Source organism: Rhamphochromis longiceps, linkage group LG1 (assembly GCF_057381845.1).
Source record: "Rhamphochromis longiceps isolate RC_006_pf linkage group LG1, R_longiceps_female_GT1.1, whole genome shotgun sequence".
NCBI lineage: Eukaryota > Metazoa > Chordata > Actinopteri > Cichliformes > Cichlidae > Rhamphochromis > Rhamphochromis longiceps.
Window position 1 is genome coordinate 522,432 of NC_140557.1, and position 19,586 is coordinate 542,017.

General features: G+C 40.1%; 1 protein-coding gene across 1 annotated transcript; it reads left to right on the forward strand.

Moving 5' to 3' along the window:
* Positions 1–13,639: 13,639 nt before the first annotated feature.
* LOC146678023 (uncharacterized) lies at positions 13,640–18,147 on the forward strand. The gene is made up of 4 exons (XM_085410514.1): positions 13,640–14,618; positions 14,712–14,867; positions 16,227–16,316; positions 17,703–18,147. Exons 1-4 carry the CDS (start codon positions 14,451–14,453, stop codon positions 18,018–18,020), a joined length of 732 nt encoding a protein of 243 aa, XP_085266640.1. The 5' UTR covers positions 13,640–14,450; the 3' UTR covers positions 18,021–18,147.
* The last annotated feature ends 1,439 nt before the right edge of the window (positions 18,148–19,586 follow it).

Consider the following 19,586-nt stretch of genomic DNA (forward strand, 5'->3'; position numbering starts at 1 on the left):
GAGAGCATGCTTAAAACATGACTTTGTATTGCTTTGACGTAGATCAAGGAGCACTTCATATTCATGGGAATGAGCCTAATTCCAGATGTATGTTTCCACAGTGTAACAGCAGCAGTACACAGAGAACCAAAGAAACACCTAGTCAAACTGTGCATTAGAGACTAAGCTGCATTAACATGCTGTCCCTATGGTCGCACTGCGACATGCTTTGATTACTGAAAGTGCAGCACTAGTTTCCCTTCAGTTGTTCACAATGGCAAGTCTCTGGATGTAATGGTTCCTTTTTTCCTTCCGAGTTGCATACATTTCCCTCAAGCATACTGTGATTACAGTTTCTGCTTTCCTTTGGCATTCTCTTTCTTTCCTCTGTCACAGTTAGAAGAGATCACACAATCTCCACTTTTCCCGGGATTTTCCACAATTTTCCAGGGATAAATATCCCAGGGCAGAAATGCATCCTATCTGTTATTTGGTCAATTCAGCATTTTCAAGAGAGAGGCAGGAAAAATAAAATAAATTAATACTTTTCACGAGGTCTGCAACTCCAAAACAATTATGCAGTCTAAATCCTCATCACATCCTTGTTATTGCACCACTAACATTTGCCACAGGATACTAGTTTGAGGGGGTTTTTCTTATTGTGTGATCCTGAGAACAGAATGAGAAAACTTAGACAACGGAAAAAAAAGACAAAACAAAGTTGTTAATGAGGAAGAAAATTGCACCTCATTGGCACTGCAGTTTTCATGTTTATCATTAATCAGACATTAAACATAGTTTTTTCTTTACTGCTGACCATTATAGTATATATATTTAAGCTGAGATCAGGGGTCTGGGCTTAGTCACTCAGCAGGGACTCTGAGGGGAGCGTGTGTGTGTGAGGTGGTTCAGTATGTGGCTGAATGCCTCGTAGGTGAGACTTCTGATGTCCAACTGGGAGGAGACACGGGACTGACCAGCATACACAGGAGAGCTTAAGTCTTTGTCCTGGTTAAGGAACATCTCAGTGTCTCCCCAGAATAGCTGGAGGAGGTGGTTGGGAGAGGGAGGTCTGGACATCTGCTTATTAGGTTGCTGTTGAGACTTGGATAAAAGGTAAATAATGAATGACTTACTATAAATCCTTATAAAGACATCAGTTTCTCTCTACATGTAGTTGGCAAGTGAAAAGTCTCTTTTTTCTCAGTACGTCAACAGATTCCTTATATGAGCAGCAGATTCAAACCCAGAACCTTCCTACTGTGAGGCCACATCACTAACCACGCATGTAGGAACAAGAAGTTCAGACTGTGCATATACTCAGAATAATCACATTGTGCAGCTCACACTGAGACTGCAGCATAAATCATATGGTGAGATGCAGAAATTATGCAAAATGTATAGATTTAAAAAGTAGTCTTCTAGTAAAAACAGTTTGTGGATCTTGTCCCTAGAGGGAGTTGTGTGTGGAGTAAGCTGGTGTGCGACAGCTCAAAAGCTGACCTGTGTAAAAGACAAAAACCACTGTAAATAAAGACTCAAGTGTCAAGTTTTGCAAAGTTGTGTCCTTATATCACTGTGGTGCAGAAACCCGAGCTGTGGTACGACAACCAGCTAGAGGCGCTTGTCACAGCGGGGTACGCTGGTGTGTTTTGTTGATTGGACCCAGAAGCAGACACTGAGGAGACGAGTTGATGTTTGAACAAAAGGCGATCCTTTAGTGGGATGATGGCACGTGAAAAAAACATGGAAACTCAAAAAATTAAGAAAAATATGAAACACTCTGACTAAAATAGATGACCTGACAATGACACACTGAAAACAGAGGACTTAAATACACAGGATCTGATTTGGGGAAGTGGTAACACATGGGGAAAGCAGCTGACAGACATGAACATAATGACAGGACAGGGGAAGTGAAACTAAATACAATGACAAAGGCACAGTAGACTCCTCCAAAATAAAACAGGAAACATGGAGACGTAGACATGACACAAACTTGACAACAAGAACCACACAGACATGAAACATGACAGGCAGATGCACGAAGCAGAGAGAGTTAGTATAGGGGAAGATGACAAAAGGAACTAAGAAAAAAAAGGACTAAACAGCAATCTAGAAACTAACTAGATGAGCTAAACTGGAACACAAATAAATACAAAAGGTGGTTGTCCATGTGTATTTCGTCCTCTGTTCTCTGCTGTCTGTTGTTGGTCCATCTGCTTACTTTCCCTCATGTTTCTCAGGTCTCTCATCCCCAGTTCCAGGTTTTTGTATTGTTTTTTTTCTTTGTACCTAGTGTTTTGTGTTTTATCTTCCCCAGTTTAGGGGACACATTTTCCCACAGGGCCTGGTGACTATGGATCCTGTACCACACCCGCAGTTGTAACAGTTGAAGCAGAAGTGCTGGAGATGCAGGTGATTGGGACACTTCTGCTGCGACTGCACTCTGAGGTCAGTCAGCTGTTCTGTATACACCAGGCTATGGTGGATCCCGGATTTGGCTGGGGGCACTGTTGGGGCAGAGTGGGTGGAGGTCAGGTAGGTGAATGGTGACATTCACAGATATCCAATTGTCCCAGTGTAAATAAAATATAAGAGCAAAACATATAAACTGAAGGCTACAGTTACCTACTCCTGATACACTCCCTAATTCTGGGAATGGATTGGCCCAGGTCCAGCAGGTTTCTGATCATCTCCCGAGTTGCCATCCTGAAAGAGATACTCACTTACCTGGGCACATTGTTAACGTCTAACACACTAAAAGAACTGTATGAATTATTGGGCATTAATTGGGCATCTGCTCAGACCACAGTGTACCACCCCCAGAGTGACGGGCTGATGGAGCGGCTAAATAAGAGTTTAAAATCCATGATTCATAATTTCATTCATGAGGATGAACGCAACTGGGTCACTGGTTACACCGTCTGTTGTTTGCAGTGTGGGAGGTGTCCCAGGAACACTGGAATTCTCTCCTTTTGTGTTTTGCAGATGTGGCCCTGGTTTACCACTCTCACAAAGCACCAGGGATTGAAACACACCAAAGCCCGATGGTGTGTTCATGGCCCTACACATTACCTGAACATAAGAGATTAATTATTCAGAAGGACTTGCCTGAAATGCTAAAGATGGGAGTATTGGGAGAGTCACACATTTCATGGTGTAGCCCATAGTTCTTGTGGCAAAGAAAGATGGGTTTATATGGTTTTGTGTTGACTACCACAATGAAGTGTCACAGTTTGATGCTTATCCCATGCTCCACATCGACAAGCGCCTGGACCAGTTAGGCAGCATTCTCCAGTCCCCATCTGTTTTGACTTCTGCTTGGGAGCAATAAAGAAGTGTGACATTGGGTGGAAAAAGACTGTTTTTAAAGTGTGGAACCAGACCATTGCTATTCCCTAAATTATATATTGAATATATAGATGTAAAACTGCAGTGAACCCACTGTCCGTATCTTGTCTTGTATTGGTGGCTTAAAACCAGCATCATGGGCAGGCCACCTTAAAAATTTTATCTATTTTTGTAGTTTGTAATCATTGACCATTTTCACCCACATTTGTTCCATTCTCTGAACTATTTCTGTGGAATTTCTACAGGAAGTGACAAGAATAAGTATAGTAATTTTGGAAGGATATTCATTTGACTGATCCTGTTTACCAATTCCTGAATGTTATTATTCATTTCAGCACCAAATTCCTCCATTTGATTTCTAAGGTCGTCTTGAAGATCTGTGATTCTAATCAGTCTCTCCTCAATTCGGTGCAGAGTGTCACCATGCCTGCAGACACTACTTCACTCACGGCTTCCCAGACTAACGCCAAGTTTTTGCTTTCATTGTAAACGCCATCTTGGCTTTGAGTCGTGACACTTCTTTTGTATTTTCCTGCTTTAGCATTATTTTACATGGCAGTGGAAAAGTTGACCAGAATGTGTGGAAAAGAAAAATATATGTTGTAAATAAACACTCGAGTGTCTTGTAATGCTGTGTTTAGGTGCGTCCTTTTATCACTTTGAGGTATGCTCAATAGAAAAAAGGAAAGAAACTCAGTAGAACAAGATAGAATATGTGTTTGAAAGAGAGGGAGACAGGTGTGATCATGAGCATGCAAGTAGCAGAGTTAATGTAAATAAATACCCACCATCCAAAAAAAAGGCAGTGCTCAAGAGAGGTCAAGAAAAGAGTCCAAGCAGTGTTGAGTGGGTGAAGACGAGTGTCAGATGTGGTTTATGATAGAAGGCAAGCCACAAGAGTGAAAGGGAAGCCTTACAAGATGGTTTGTAGACGGTGGGGTCTAAGCTGGAGTGAGCAGGATCGGCAAGAAATGAGTCCATCAGAGGGACAGCTTAGAGTCAGAGAGGCTGAGATGATTTGGAAGTGTGCAGAGGAGGGAGATTGGATATACTGGACAAAGGATGATGAAGATGGAGCATCCAAGCAAGAGGAAAGGAGGAAGACCTCAGAGAAAATACATGGATAGTGAAGGTGTGTGTGACAGAGGAGGATGTTAGGGTTAGGGTGAGATGGAAGCAGATGATGTTTGTTGTAGTGCACCCCAAAAGCCAGAAAGAAGAATGAGGAAACAACTGACTGAGCAGATTTAACTCAGAAAGCAACATCAGTGGATGGATGTGATGTGATAACCAACAAAAAAGGGAAAACAGCTCTAGGGTTAGAGTCTATGTAATCAGTTGGATACATGCTACGAATGTTTTACTGATGTTTGGATGAACAGTGAAACAATGATGATTTATAGTTTGTGATATTTATCTGAGTGCATATGATGGACTATTTGTATTTATAGTCCTCCACAATTTCCACATTGACCCCCTGGATTGAAACAGGGGTCAAGGATTTCCTGTCCACAATCAATTCCTTGGGCTTTCCCACAATGAGCTGCAGTTGATTCTCCTTGCACCACGTGACAAAGGATCAACCACAGCCCGGTACTTTGACTCATCACCCTCACCGATGTATCCAGCCACCGCAGAGTCATCAGAAAACTTCTGAAGATGGCAGGTCTCTGTGCAGTGGCTGAAGTCTGTTGTGTAGATGGTGAAGAGGAAAGGGCAGAGGATGGTCCCCTGTGGTGCCCCTGTGTTGTTCAAGGTGCACATATTGTGGTCTTCCTGTCACGTAATCAATAATCCAGGACACAAGAGTGGCATCCACCTGCATTGCTGTCAGGTTATCACCCAGCAGGGTTGGCCTAAAAGGTTGAATTTTGCAGACTCAGACTCAACATGAACAATTTATGAAAGAAAGCTGGGGGGTCGCAGGTGTTTGGCGACCGTGGTTCAGGGGGTTGGGAAGCTCATCTTGTAACCGGAAGGTTTCGATCGGTTGGATCCCCAGCTCTGTCTGTCTCAGTCGTTGTGTCCTTGGGCAAGACACTTCACCTACCGCCTACTGGTGATGGTCAGAGGGGCCGATGGCGCGATATGGCAGCCTCGCTTCTGTCAGTCTGCCCCAGGGCAGCTGTGGCTACAACTGTAGCTGCCTCCACCAGTGTGTGAATGTGAGAGTGAATGAATAGTGGAATTGTAAAGTGCTATGAGGGTCTCGAAAAGCGCTATATAAATGCAATCCATATAAATGCATTGCATTACTCACCCCGTCTGGTCCAGCAGGCTTGCCTGAGTGGAGTCTTCTCATTTGTCACTGAACCTGGTCATGTGTGAACATGTTGGTTGGGAGAGGGGTGTCAGGACTTTTACAGGAGACTATGGTGCAATATGGATGAGGAGGGAGAGAGAGCTGTTTGTGGATTGCAGGCTGACTACAGGTAAGTATCTAGTCTCTGATATTGCCCTTTAATACGTGAACCATTCACACCTCCTCTCTATTGCCTGCTTCGAAGGCCTTCTTTTTGTCATTGAGGAGTGCTTTGATGTCCTTGGTCACCCACGGCTTGCTATTTGGGTAACAATGGACAGTCAGCATGGGCAATGGAGTTGGTACAGAAGGTTATGTAGTCAGTGAGGTAAGGAGCCTAAAATAATACAGGAGTGTAGCACTTCATATGTAAATGTGCAATATTGAAGTTTTTACTTTTCCATATTTACATCAGAATCTTGTTCCCTGCATCTTTAATTGATTTCAGTATACTGGAATGTTTTATGTAAACTGTGGCTGTTTACTACAGTAGCTCAATTAATGGCTAATTCACTAAACAAGCAAAGTATACATGAATTTGCCTGTTTCTTTAAATGCCACAGAAAAATTAATTGAAACTATGACTTTTCCTCCTGATATGTTCCACAGCACGTCTCTGCTTAAACCAAGCTGCTCATCACAGAAAGGGAAGACTTCCATAAATGTTTAATGACACTGGGTACACCGATGCTTTGAAAATGTGCTTCTTTTTTAATTTCCTTCTCCTTCTTTCTTTGTTAGCTCTCCCTATGCTAATGTCTGATAATGTCTCACAGCGAGGCCTGAAGCGAGATGAACCAGTTATGATATTGTGCTTTTACTAATGTGCTGGTGGTAAGGGAGCAAATGATAGTTCTTTTATTCCAGCCTTTGATTTGATGAGTTTCTCTTCTTGCATCACATGCTAATACCTTTATATTAACAGTTGTACAACTTAGCCTGTGCATGTGTGTAGTTATTTAATAAAGGTCAAAATAAGTCAGAAAAAAGGGTGTCGAAAGAAACTCTTTGTTCACTTAAAAAATAACAGAATAATGACCAAGAATGAGAAAACTAGATGCGCCCCATTATAGTCTTCATGGCTGACCATGAAACCTACAGTTCCTAAAATTTAGGCTATAGCTTCATCACCTCCATACCCTCCCCCTGAAGTGGACCTGTTTGTTCTTTTATTCTGATACCTCAGAGTTCATATCTCCACCTCCACTGCAGCCAATTTGTATTTTTTCTAAAGGTGACCTCAGCTCATTTCAGCTCCACAGTTTTATTCTTATATTGTTCTGAGTAGCTTTGCATGACTCCCACCTCAAAACAATCGTATTTTATTTTATCCCGATGCTTGGTGCAGGCCCTCGCTTAGAAACAAGCCATTTTAGCAGCTCTCCCTTGAAGAAAACATTCTTCTAATTGGCTGCCCTTCATAAACAGAAAGTTTGACCACGAGGTGGGTGCACCTTCTGTGCCTGAAAGGACCACACAAGAATATTCCATCTCTGTGACATCATAATGACCCCAGAGTAGAAAAAAAATGATCAGGAATTCTTGCTCTATGATCAGATAAATTCAATTTTTATTGAACCAAACACTTTTGAAAGAAGGCTGCTAACTCATGGGATGAACCAGTGTTGTGGCTAAACATAAGAGACAACTTGGCAAAGAATCTGTTTTAAATTATATCTTTAGACTTTTTGTTCCCAGCAGCCTGTCACAAGACACTTCATTTGTTCCCATTTCTTGAGCTGATTGTATGAAAAATACCAACAATAACAGAGCTGGAATACATAAAATGGGATTTTTGTACCAACAAGGGGATTTCCAAAAAGCTGTTAACTGTAAAGTCAGCATATATCAACATGGTGTGCAGTGTGTCCTTAAAAATTCTGAGGAAACCAGAGAAGAAGTTTGAGTCCTAAAATACTATATACAGCAGATGAACATTAACTGAAATTTGTCTTCTCAAGGAAAAAAAAATCCAACAAAGAACTAATACACAGGGGTTAAAGTGGGTTGGAATGATCCAGACCATGTTCTAGCATCTTCATTAGATGAATAATTACATCTAAAATAATATTTTACTGTGTTTACACTATTGAAGAGAAAACGTCAACAGTCAGATGATCTGTTATGAGCAATGCCTGGTGGCAATGAGAAGGAAGAAGCCCAGACCTCCAACAGCCCCAGATCAGGGAGGCACAGCTATCTGCCATTGCTTTTTCTGGTTTGTTGTCATGTTTCTGGTGCCATGAAAGTGGTCATTCCACATGTTTCTGTAAGTATGTCTGTGTGTGGTGAAACCTGGAAGAGGAGGGGTGACTTTAATCCTCAACTTTTCACCCCCAAGGTAAGACTGAGAAGATGAGAGAGGAATTTAGCCAGTCCTGTGTGTGTGTGAGTGTGTGAGTTGGCCATAGAGAATGAATGGGTTCAATGCTGCAGCTGGACAGAAAAATCAATGCTTCATATGAAGAGGCTGCGGGGGTTAGGCCTCCGTGTTCATGTCAACAAGGCTATTGGTTTTCTTAATACTCCAAAGTTGGCATTTCCCCGCTTCGGGAGGGCCGGTGAGGTGACTTGTGTGGTCAAAGCTTAACAAAGGGATCCTGCCTTCTAGCCTTTGCTCTACTGCTCGGCAGAGGGAGGCTGAGCCAGGATTAATTACCAAGTGTGCCAGCTGGATATTTGTTGTTTTTGCTCATTGTCATATTGTCCCAATACTGTTGAAGGCAGGCTAATACTGTTAGATCAAGCAAGCTGGTTCAGTGTAACGCTGAAGGAATGTCCATCAGAAATGCTTTCACAAAATAATCAGTGACTATAATATCATACTCCTACTGTATCAGTATTTAAGAGAACAAACTCAAAGGAAGGAGCCATTAAAGGATCAGAATTTTACCTGAAAGATTGTTTTTATTAATTAACTTGCTGATAAGTTTTCAGTGAAACAATTAATTACGTAGGTCCACGTGAATTCATTTACTAAGAGATAACTGCAGAAAAAAAACACTTGTTTTGAGTGTTTTTGTTTCCTCTCATCTCCATGTCAGAATTAAACTGAGTCACTTCTTAATTGCATTTTGTGTTCATGTATTATTTTATTTTATGCAAAGGGCAGATAGATGTGCTAAGCAGAAAAAAAAAAACAGCCTGATGCTGCAATTGCAAAAAAATGTGACAATAGGAGTGGAAAGTTCTGCTGGTGATTCGTTACCAACATGGTAATTAATAAACAGGCACAGTGCATGAAGAAATGAGAAATATAAACAGTGAGATTTCCCCCTATGTGGCATTTCAGATGATGACAGGCAGCTGTTTGCTTCTGAATAGATGCAAACTGTATTCCGTTACCCTATATTTATATTAGATACATGATACCACTTTTTTATGTCCGATACCGTATCATAAATTTGGATATCTGCCGATACCGATATGAATCCGATATAGTGTTTTTTAATCAATAAAACTGTTTTTTAATATCTTGCTGCATTTTGTATAAGTTCATACTCAAGTTTAAACAACAACAACACTAAAGCTATTCTGTTATACCTGTATGCAAAATTGCATAGTTCAGCAATACTGACCAATCTAATAAACTTAAACCTACACCATCCTTCCTATTCTGGTATTAGACTTAATAGTTACTATATACAGTAATGGACTTCTATTCATTTTACATCAAATTAAAACTTTGGGTGTCAGATAATTATTTATTAAAAGCTAGACATTTTAAATGAGAATAAGAAAGGAAAGTATGTCTTTGTGCTCCCTTTTCCCTGTTAATGCCCTATCGGCCCCCCTGACTAAACTTTGCTAGATCCGCCCCTGCACAGTTACCAGCCATCAGCTACATAGAAAAAGATCCTGGTGTAGAAAGTAATATTAAATAAATTCTAACAACAGCTTATCAAGTTTAAACGTGCTGCTGTTGTTTATCCGCTGGTTTCCTCTTTCTGGTGCAAAGTGGGCAAAAACAAACAAGAGAGATGGACTCACGACAGAAAAGCCGATCAGCTGATCATTGATCAGTTTCATGATTGAAGTAGCAGCAAGAGAGGGAGAGAGAGAAGAGGCAGTCGCTCCATATATCGGTTGTTAAGCTTAAGGTGGGAATGCTTTACAAACATTCAGAGATGGACTTACACACTTGCTTTACTTCTCTCGGGGATAACTTTGTCGAAAATGAAATGCCGGGTTGGTAGCGAAGCTCCAAATGCTCAACCAGACCACCGACAGGTCTCACACGCCACTCTATCACGTGATGCATACACTGAAAAAAATGGTTTTTTGGCCCTGTAATTATTATTTCAATTAGCTATATAAATTTTACAAAAAAATACAAATTCAGTGCTATTACTTTAAAATAGCAGTTTTTCTTGTAGTGCATTACTTGAGGATTGTTTGTAATTATGTGTCCTCAGTTTTGTATGTAAATTGAATCATTTGATCCAAGTAATATTCACTAAACCAATTCATTGGCTTAATTAGTTGATATTTCCAAGTAAAATGTAATGGAGTGGCATCAGTGAATATGGCCACCTTCTCTGCATTCGGAGCATGACGTCAAAGCCCCTCCCCACATTTGAGCGGTCTTTCTTCAGACATACCATGGTCCAGATTTCGACGGTTGGCAGACTTGACGGAAACGGGAAGAAGTAGAACCATGAATGTAAGTTTTAAGCAGAACAAACTTTGTATGTTCCTGTTGGCTCACCTACTTAAGTCCGTTTCTCCGCACTGAAAGAAGCTGCGCTAGCAAATAGTGTATTTTCCTGCTAGACTTGCTGACTAACTTTCCTGGCAGGAGGTATGTCCAGAATTTCCCAAAGCACTTTACAGCTTAGATGGCCACCTAAACAACACACGTCTGCTGCCTTAACTAACGTCTTTGTGAATAAAACGACCACAGTCCAGTTTAAAATAATTGCTGCACAGCTGCCATGAGGTGTATTTTGAAAAATAACAAAACAAAAAACGATATACGCACTCGATTTCACTCAAGTCTTCATATTGACCTGTTTTAAATTTGCCACCGAACTAACCGTAAAAAGATTTAAAAAAAATCAGTGTGCATCCTTGAGTTACTAGAAATTAGTTGAAAAGCATATAGATAACCTTTTTTTTTTTTTTTTTTTTTTTTACAGAACATAGGACCTTCTGACTGCTAGTTTAAACTCCACAAGGTAAGATCAAATTAGTAACGATTAGGTTTAACTTGTCACATAATTTGTCTGTTTAAGGTGCCACAACATGAGATGGATGTGCAAGATATGTAGCTTTGAGTCAGAGAAGAGGTTGGGATTGTTAAAACACTACAGACTAAAGCATGGAAATGGTGGTCGCAGCCAGTCGTTCCCTTGTCTTCACACTGATTGCCCTTGCTCGTTTAAAACATTTAATGCCCTTAAGACCCATTTGTCTCGACACCATGTGAAGATGGTCACACAAAGTGGACCTCTTTCATTTACTTGTCTACTTTGCTGCTCTGTTTTTTTTTAATTCAGAGAAGCAGTATTTTGAGCATCTTAACAACCACTTAAGGAAGTTTGAAGTAGTTGCATGTGTCTTCAAAAACTGCAACTTCAGTACAAATATTTATTCCACCTTTGCTACACATAGACACAGAAAACACCAGTCACACACCCTTGAGGATTTTAAAACTGAAGTATTAAAAAGCAAACCTAATGAACCCATGTTTGCTCAGGATGAGACCTGTGTGGAAGAGAGCTTAGAGCTTTGGGATGGGGAACCACAGGAGTTGTCTCAAGATATAAAAGAGAAATTTGGCCATCTATTTTTAAAGTTAGAAAGCATGTTCAATGTCCCAAACAAATGCATTGATGAAATAGTAGATGAGCTTCAGTTTATATCCACCTCTGCATCTGGTCCACTTTTAAGAGATGTGGTGGTGTCCACCTTGAAAAGCCATAACTGTGATCTGGATCCAGCCATTATCTCAGATTTAGTGAAAAATATTTGTGAGACACACCCTATAAGTACTGCCTTGGGGACAGGTGGCCCTTTCACTACTTATTACAAGAGAAGAGAATTTATGAAGAAGCATTTTTCAGTTGTTGAACCAGAAGAACACATACTTGATAAAAAAAAAAAAGGGCAAAACCTTCCAGTATGTCCCAATATTGCCCTCCTTGGTGCAGGTCCTAAGTAAGTCGTTTCAAGAAAACACATTTGAAGGTGAAAAAAAAACTGAAAATGACTTTAAGTACCAGACATTTCGTGATGGATCTCACTATCAAAACAACAAGTTTTTCTCTGTAGAGGAGAACAGAGTGAGTCTCATCCTGTACGTTGATGACTTTGAGGTATGTAATCCTCTTGGGACATCTCGAAAAAAGCACAAAGTCACAGCTGTCTATTGGGTGTTGGGAAACATTCCGGTGCAGTTACGTTCCACATTGACATCAATCTACCTTGCAATTCTGTGTAAGGCTGAAGACACCAAGCAGTTTGGATTCCAGCGAGTTTTAGAGCCACTGTTAACAGATATCCAAAGCTTGGAGAAAGATGGTCTTTTTGTTCCAGCGTTAGGGAAAGCCATTAAAGGGACTGTGGTCAGTGTGGTGGCAGACAATTTGGGGGCGCACTCTGTGGCAGGATTTGTCGAAAGCTTTGCAGGGTCATACATCTGCCGGTTTTGTGTTGGGGAGCGATCCAAGTTTCAGTCCAATGAAGTGAGATCTGGGTCTTTTCATCAAAGAACCAAAGATCAACATACACTGCATGTACAGACAGCTGTGTCTAGTCCAGATCACCCTCATTGTTATGGTGTAAAAAAACAGTGTGCATTGTCAGAAAAACTTGAGCATTTTCATGTTACATCTGGTTACCCTCCAGATGTTTTACATGATCTGCTGGAGGGCATTGTTCCAGTGGAACTGGCTTTGGCATTTGATAACTTGATCAAGAAAAAATATTTTTCTCTCATGGAACTGAATGATGCCATTTCCAATTTCCCATACAAGTGGAGTGATAAAACAAATCGCCCTCATCTCATTCCTGCTAACTTTTCGACTCGAAAATCAGTAGGGGGCAACGCACATGAAAATTGGTGCTTATTACGTCTTTTGCCTCTGATTATAGGTTTAAAAGTACCCCAACAAGAGCCTGTATGGCAGATGCTGATGACACTGAAAGACATTGTGGACCTTGTCATGTCTCGAGCCCATACTGAAGAAAGCATTTGCTATCTTGACAGCATCATTTCAGAACACCGAAGCAGATTCCTTGATGTTTTCCCCCAACATAAGCTCATTCCCAAGCACCATTTCCTTGAGCACTATCCTCAGCTCATTCGGGAATTTAGCCCCCTAGCTGCCCTCTGGACAATGAGATTCGAGGCCAAACACAGCTTTTTCAAGAAGGTAGTCAGACACACTGGTTGTTTCAGGAATATTTTGCTGTCTCTTGCAAATAAGCACCAGCTCATGGTTGCATATCATCAATCACATTCTGTCAAACCATCACTTGCAGTCACAAAAACAACAGAGGTCTCTTTAGATGTGCTTAAAGATGATCTAAAAGACCTGGTGAAATGCAGATTCCCTGCTGTTACAGCTGTGCATGTTGCCAATAATGTGTGCAGTTTAGGCACCAACTATGCAGTGGGAATGTTGTTGTGTTGTGGTTCCACTGCAGGACTGCCTGACTTTTCTGAAGTGTTACAGATAATGGTGATTTGTAACAAACTGACTTTTTTCGTGAGACAACAAAGTACATGGTACAATGAACATCTGAGGAGTTATGAGCTGGAGAACACAGGGAGTGTGCAGTTACTTGAGCAAAGAGAGCTTAAAGATTTTTATCCTTTGGCTTCATACACCCTTGCAGGAAGACGCCTGACAACTTTAAAGCACCACATTTGCCTATCCTTTTGAAATGTGAGGAGAGAAGCTTGTGAATAAATGTCTGTATTTCTCATCTGTTGTTGCAGCTTCTTCCTGTTCATATGGCACCCTCAGCGAAACTGCGGATAATTTTTGGGGAGGATGATGTCCACAAACTACTTTTACCTGCAGGCATCCCAAGCACACTTCAGGACCTCAATGATGTTCTTCGAGAGACATTTGATATTACAGGACCATTCACTGTTATGTACCAGGACATGGATTTCGATGGTCAGTTCTTCACTTTGACCTCGATTGAGGAAGTACAAGATAAAGCTAACCTCAAAGTAGTAAAAACTGAACCAGTAATCTTAAGTCTCACTACTGTGGACATGTCAGAAGTTGAATCTCCAGTTCCACTATCTACAGAAGCAAGCTCCTCCTCATCTGTATGCGACACAATCCTGTTGTCCTCCCCAGATGAGAGTGGACCATCCTACAGGTCTAAGCCATGGCCATTTAAGTTTGAAATACCAGACTTCTCTTATGATATAGACCTTGCACTGGAAGCAGGAAAGCAAGCTTATGAAAATGATGGCACACTTTTGAACAACCCAAGCGTAACTAGTAGCATTCTTGAGAAGCTTGCAGAGACTATATTTGGCTTCACAGCATATCCAACTGGTGTCCAGATTTTAGCTGTTGCTGAAGCCTTGGTAGCAAAATACCCATGCCTCAAAGAGCCAGGGTCTTTTAATGGCCTATATGGTTGGCAACGGAGGATAAAGTATAAAATGGGCAACTACAGGGCAAAGTTAAGAGGTCGCCAATTAGCCATTCCAGAGCTCGAGGTGAACACACTGAAGAGATGATGCTCCAGTGAAGAGGGTTCACTTAAAGGCTTTAAAAGGGCCAAAAAAGCTGAAGTCAACTATCTGCCACCACTGCCATTCGGTGAGACTGAGGAAACCTTAGCGATGGAGAGACTAGATTTGCTGAAGGAAATGAAGAAGAAGAACAATGAGAGGGCAATTAATGAGAAAATGGAGAAGTCTTTCGCTATGAGAAGAAAAGAGGTTGTCAAGGATTGCCCCGCAATCCAAGACCTCTTAGAGAGGTGGCCTTCTCTGTTCTGTGAAAATCAGGTAAATCCAGTTCTTGTTCATGCAGCAACTAAGTGTATATGAGATCTCGTGAGTCATCTTTGATATGATTTTGTGTTTTATCTCTCATTTCAGATCAAAGAGGAGTTTAAGCGAATAACCACAATTCATCTGGAGCGAACGTTTTTGTCCAGATTGGACAGGTACACCACCAAACTCCTGGAGATATTTCGAAGGAAGGGCGGGACTGCAGGGACCAAAATAAAACCAATGTTGGACTCACTGAATAAGGTAAAATTTTAAATTATTTTAATTACATAATCTAATGGAAAAGATGAGGTCATACACACTGAGAATGTATCACTCTTATTTAAAGGACAAGTTTGTTATTTTAAACTTAAAGCTTTGTTTTCAGATTGTTTATGATGAAATCGAACGATTTTGACTGAAATTTGGACACATGCTGCTGGCCCAAGCTTTTTTGGTTTCTGTGGTAGCACACCCCCACCTCCACAATGGCTTCATACAAAGACGTGAAACTCACCGAGTGGTCAGGGGTTTTCACTGATAGGTTCACACACAAATCGTTGCAAAAATGCTTTCCAACAGGTGTTTTACCATTTGTTGTAAAACTGGACCTATTTTTTTTCAAACGCCTTACACCTGTACATTCTTCCGCCGAGAGCTTGAATAATAGAATAGAATATTGGCGGACTAATACCGTACATCACAGCACATCTAATACAAGTCAATGTAGTTGGACAAAAACTACAATAAAAACCAGTTGGAAAGTATCTTTTGCAGCGATTTTTGTGTGAACATATCAGTGAACACTCCTGACCACTCGGTGAGTTTCACGTCTTTGTAAACGACAGTTTTATGCGTTTTAGGAAGGATTGTTCCAGTGCACCTATGAAGCCATTGTGGGGGTGGGGGTGTGCTACCACAGAAACCAAAAAAGCTCGGGCCAGCAGCATGTGTCCAAATTTCAATCAAAATCATTCGATTTCATCATAAACAATCTGAAAACAAAGCTTTAAGTTTAAAATAACAAACTTGTCCTTTATCTGATCAGTGTCTGTGTTGGCTGAAACTGTTCTCCTGATCCTGACACTGTGGCCACAATTAACAATTTATGCACATGATTGTCTCTACAAGTGTATACAAACCTGTCATCTCTCCCTTAATATGCGCTCAAAAGCAGAGAAATTTACAGAATTTTCAAAGTGACCCTCTGAGTGCAGCGAGATCCCTTCCTGCTGCCCATAGACTCCAATACATTAATTTCCCAAAATATTACTCTTGTGTGTGGGAATTCCTGTCCTTGACTGGTTAATATTGTGATAGGAGGTACTGATATGTTGCAAAAAATTCATTTGCATGTCCAGTGATGAGGCAGAAAACTTTCCTCACTGGGCAGAGACAGTTTCTGGACCCACAGATCATGACATGCACTGTACTCTTGTCTTAACACACATTGTTGAGAAATTCATGTTAAGTTGTACACTTCACAACGTTAGAATGTAGCTGCAGGCTTACATTCTCCATGAGTAACTTTCTGTTTACATCTGTATGTGCTGTTACATATGTTATGTTACATATGTTATGTTGTGTATTTTCTGCAATAAATTTTCTTTTTGGGTTTAATAGCATCATGTCGATGGCAGAAGGGACATTATCATTCGTTGCTTAGTTGAGTATCTTGGAGAGAGTGGAGAGGAGCTGATCAAAGACCATCAGGTATCTGATGATTATAATGACTGTATTAAAATTGTCTAACCTTATAATCTGGTCTTCACTTGTGATGATATATTGAAGGTCAAAGATTCTCTACACTCGTGATGTTTTTTAAAAAAGACTCAAGATTAATATTTTCAATCAGGCTTTTAACTAATTTCTTAAATCTTTATGCTCTTACCCTTTATTTTTTAAATCATATTTAATCTTTATCTTATCTGCCTTAAACTTTAACTTGCCTTTTGTCTGGTTTTTTTCTGACTTTTTAACGATCACTTATTAACTTTATTTTATGAGCAAAAGAGTATTTAATTTGATTATACCTTTATAACCTATTTTAATGATTTAATGGTTCTGGTCTACCAACAAGCGTGCCGTCCCATGGACAGCTCCAGGCTGGATGGCCCCCAAAAGTGATTTTCTTTGTCTCAGGGTCAGCCTCTGTGAAGCACGTTCTGTAACTTTACGTATGAAAAGTGCCATATGAATATTGTTTGATTTGAGTATACTAAATTGAGTATACCTCTTTTTTTTATTTTTACATTTTATTTTTCTCTTAACCTTTTCTTTTACTTGGAATCTATTCTAGTTATTTCTAATTGTGTCACAGTACGGCTGTGTGCAGGCAAAAGTAGGACCCAAACGCAAACTCACGGAGACGAAACGTAAACTCAAAAACACAGCTTTAATGCTGGCATAAAGTGAAACACAAAAAACAGTACTGAACTTAAACTGGGGAGACTAAAGCACGGGGAGAAATCACACAGCTATGAGGGAGGACGCAACACTGACAAAGAGAAACATGGGGCTTAAATACACTGAGGGATAACGAGGGGGAATGAGCCACAGGAGGAGAGCACAGCTGAGAGTAATTGAGCAGGACGAGGCAAGGGAAGCAAAACTAGAAACATTAACATAGAACAGACTGTGAAAGTAAAACAGGAAACACACTGACGGAACTCAAGACATGTGGACTTAACAGACTGGGGGAGACAGAACATAGGGATCTGAAACATGGAACAGAAAGGCACAGTAGATCAACATGAACATAACGCCACAGGGGAAGAGTAAAACTGAACACGATGAACACAGAAACACCAGACCTCTTCACAATAAAACAGGAAACATAATGAGACGTAGACATGACAACCCAAACTTCACAATGTAAGACACAGACATGAAACACATGAAAAGCAGGGGAGATTTACCATAGTTGGAAACACGAGGGGGAAATAATAAGAACTAGAAACACTTAAGCATGATAACAAATGAACTTAGGAACCTGAAGGGCTTACATAAACTAAAACATCAAAATGAACTAAAACTCAAAACACTGGGTCATAAGACCCAGGATCGTGACAAATTGTGGTTTGTTTGTTTTTACAGGAGGACGTCAGCCAAGAAGCATTGAAAGAGGACTGCAGTAATCACATGATGAAGATCATCGTAATCCATCCCAATGTGGCACAGGAAAACCAAGATCCTGTGAACGTGTCGGTCATCATTGAGGGGACAGAAATTCTGGAGGACTGCGGAAGTGTGACAAACGCTTGCCTCCTGCTCATGGGTGTCATCTATGCTGTCAACTTAAGTTACCCACTGAAACTGAAATATACATTTGAGGTATTTCAGAAGCTGTTTCTTGAGCTTGACATCCTTAAAATGTCACCAAAGGTCCAGTCTCTCCACAAGAAACTTTTAGCGTGAGTGTTCCAGTGTTATTTGTGCTTTTGTCCAGCACAATTAATTTGTTTGCATTTTGTCTGTTTTCTGACAGTAATTTCAAATGTTCAAAGTTCTTTCTGTCCTGAACGTTCTGAGAATGTCTGCAAAGGTAGTGATTGCAACTGTTAATGGACAGAGTTGATGTATGTGTTCTGAAAGTTGATTAGAAGAAAGGGGACAGTGCACACTGAGTTTTTGAATAGCATGTTTTGTTTTGTTTTTTGTATATGTGTATATGCTCTGTTTTGAAATTTGCAATCAAGAAGTTCTAAGGCCATGTTTTTTGTGGTTATAATGTTATGTAGATATTTTAAATATATCTATGTCATTTCAACTGTGAAATAAAAGTGTCTCTTAAGCTGCAAATATTTTTTTTGGAAAATATTGATTTATTATCTAATAGAATAATAAGAATATTTATTCAATTCGATATTAACTAGTACATTCATAATAAATATTACTTAATAATTACGTAGAATATAACAAAGAAAAGATGAGTAAGAAACACAAAGAAATATCAGCAATGTTCACTTGGGTTTTGTAATTGGATGCAATGGTATTCTGAGTAAAAGTTACAACCTATAGATGAGTATTGCCAGTGCAATTTGCTTGTGTATTTCACATAAAAAATAGATGGTTCTAGTAAGTAAATATTACTTAGAAATAGCCCGAGTAAAGATTACAAGCACTTTCTGTGTGGAAAAAGTTGCCTAGCTTTTTTTAAGTAAATGTCACTCCAATTTTTTTTCAGTGTACTGCTCCGACGTGCTGAGGTTATGAGGCGAGTTACGGCATGTTGGGGTTACAGTGCCGAGTGGGTAAATGCCCACCATCTCCAAACACTCCTAAACATCATATTGATTCATATATAAATCATATATGAATCATATATGTTCTCACCAAGTTTGGCACTCTGACAGCGAATGTACACTAAAATAAGAATCCACTACTTTTGGTCACAAATGTAACTGCACCTACTTAGGAAGTCCTGACCTTAGTTTTGAAATGCAAATGAGGGTTTTGTAAATATTTTCTATGGGTTCAAATTATTGTTGCTTCTATAATATTTGATGGTAAATTTAACCAGCCAGAACACAGCCAATTATGCTGAAGATCAGCAATATTAAATCCATACTGCATATGGGAAAAAACATATGTAGAAAGAAATCGCTAACACTGAATAAGATCACACAGCAAAAGGCTGCTTACACACACACACACACACACACACCCTCTTAGGTGCAGTGAAAATTTTTGGTGTTATTCTGAAGGATTTTTGTTTAATTTCTTGATCCTATAATAAATTCATGTCCTCGTATGGTGACTGTAAAAACAGATTCATGGCTAACACACCCACACAGCCCAGTCATTAGCGACTCTACGGTATGGACAGCAAACCTTCAGGGAGGGGTCGGAGAAGGCCGGACTAACCTGGCCACTAAGCATTGTTCACCCAGAGCAATCGGATGAAAACGCAGTGCAGATGTAATTTGTTTTCAATGGCTGTTTCAAAAGAATAATTGTGGTGACACTGGAAGGTCGATAATA

Excerpts from the sequence above, each read along its gene's own strand:
- LOC146678023 (XM_085410514.1), top strand. The coding sequence starts at position 14,451 with ATGGAGAGACTAGATTTGCTGAAGGAAATGAAGAAGAAGAACAATGAG. Across the intron at positions 14,868-16,226 it reads TGTTGGACTCACTGAATAAG|CATCATGTCGATGGCAGAAG; the intron begins GTAAAATTTTAA and ends TGGGTTTAATAG. Across the intron at positions 16,317-17,702 it reads AGCTGATCAAAGACCATCAG|GACGTCAGCCAAGAAGCATT; the intron begins GTATCTGATGAT and ends TTTTTACAGGAG.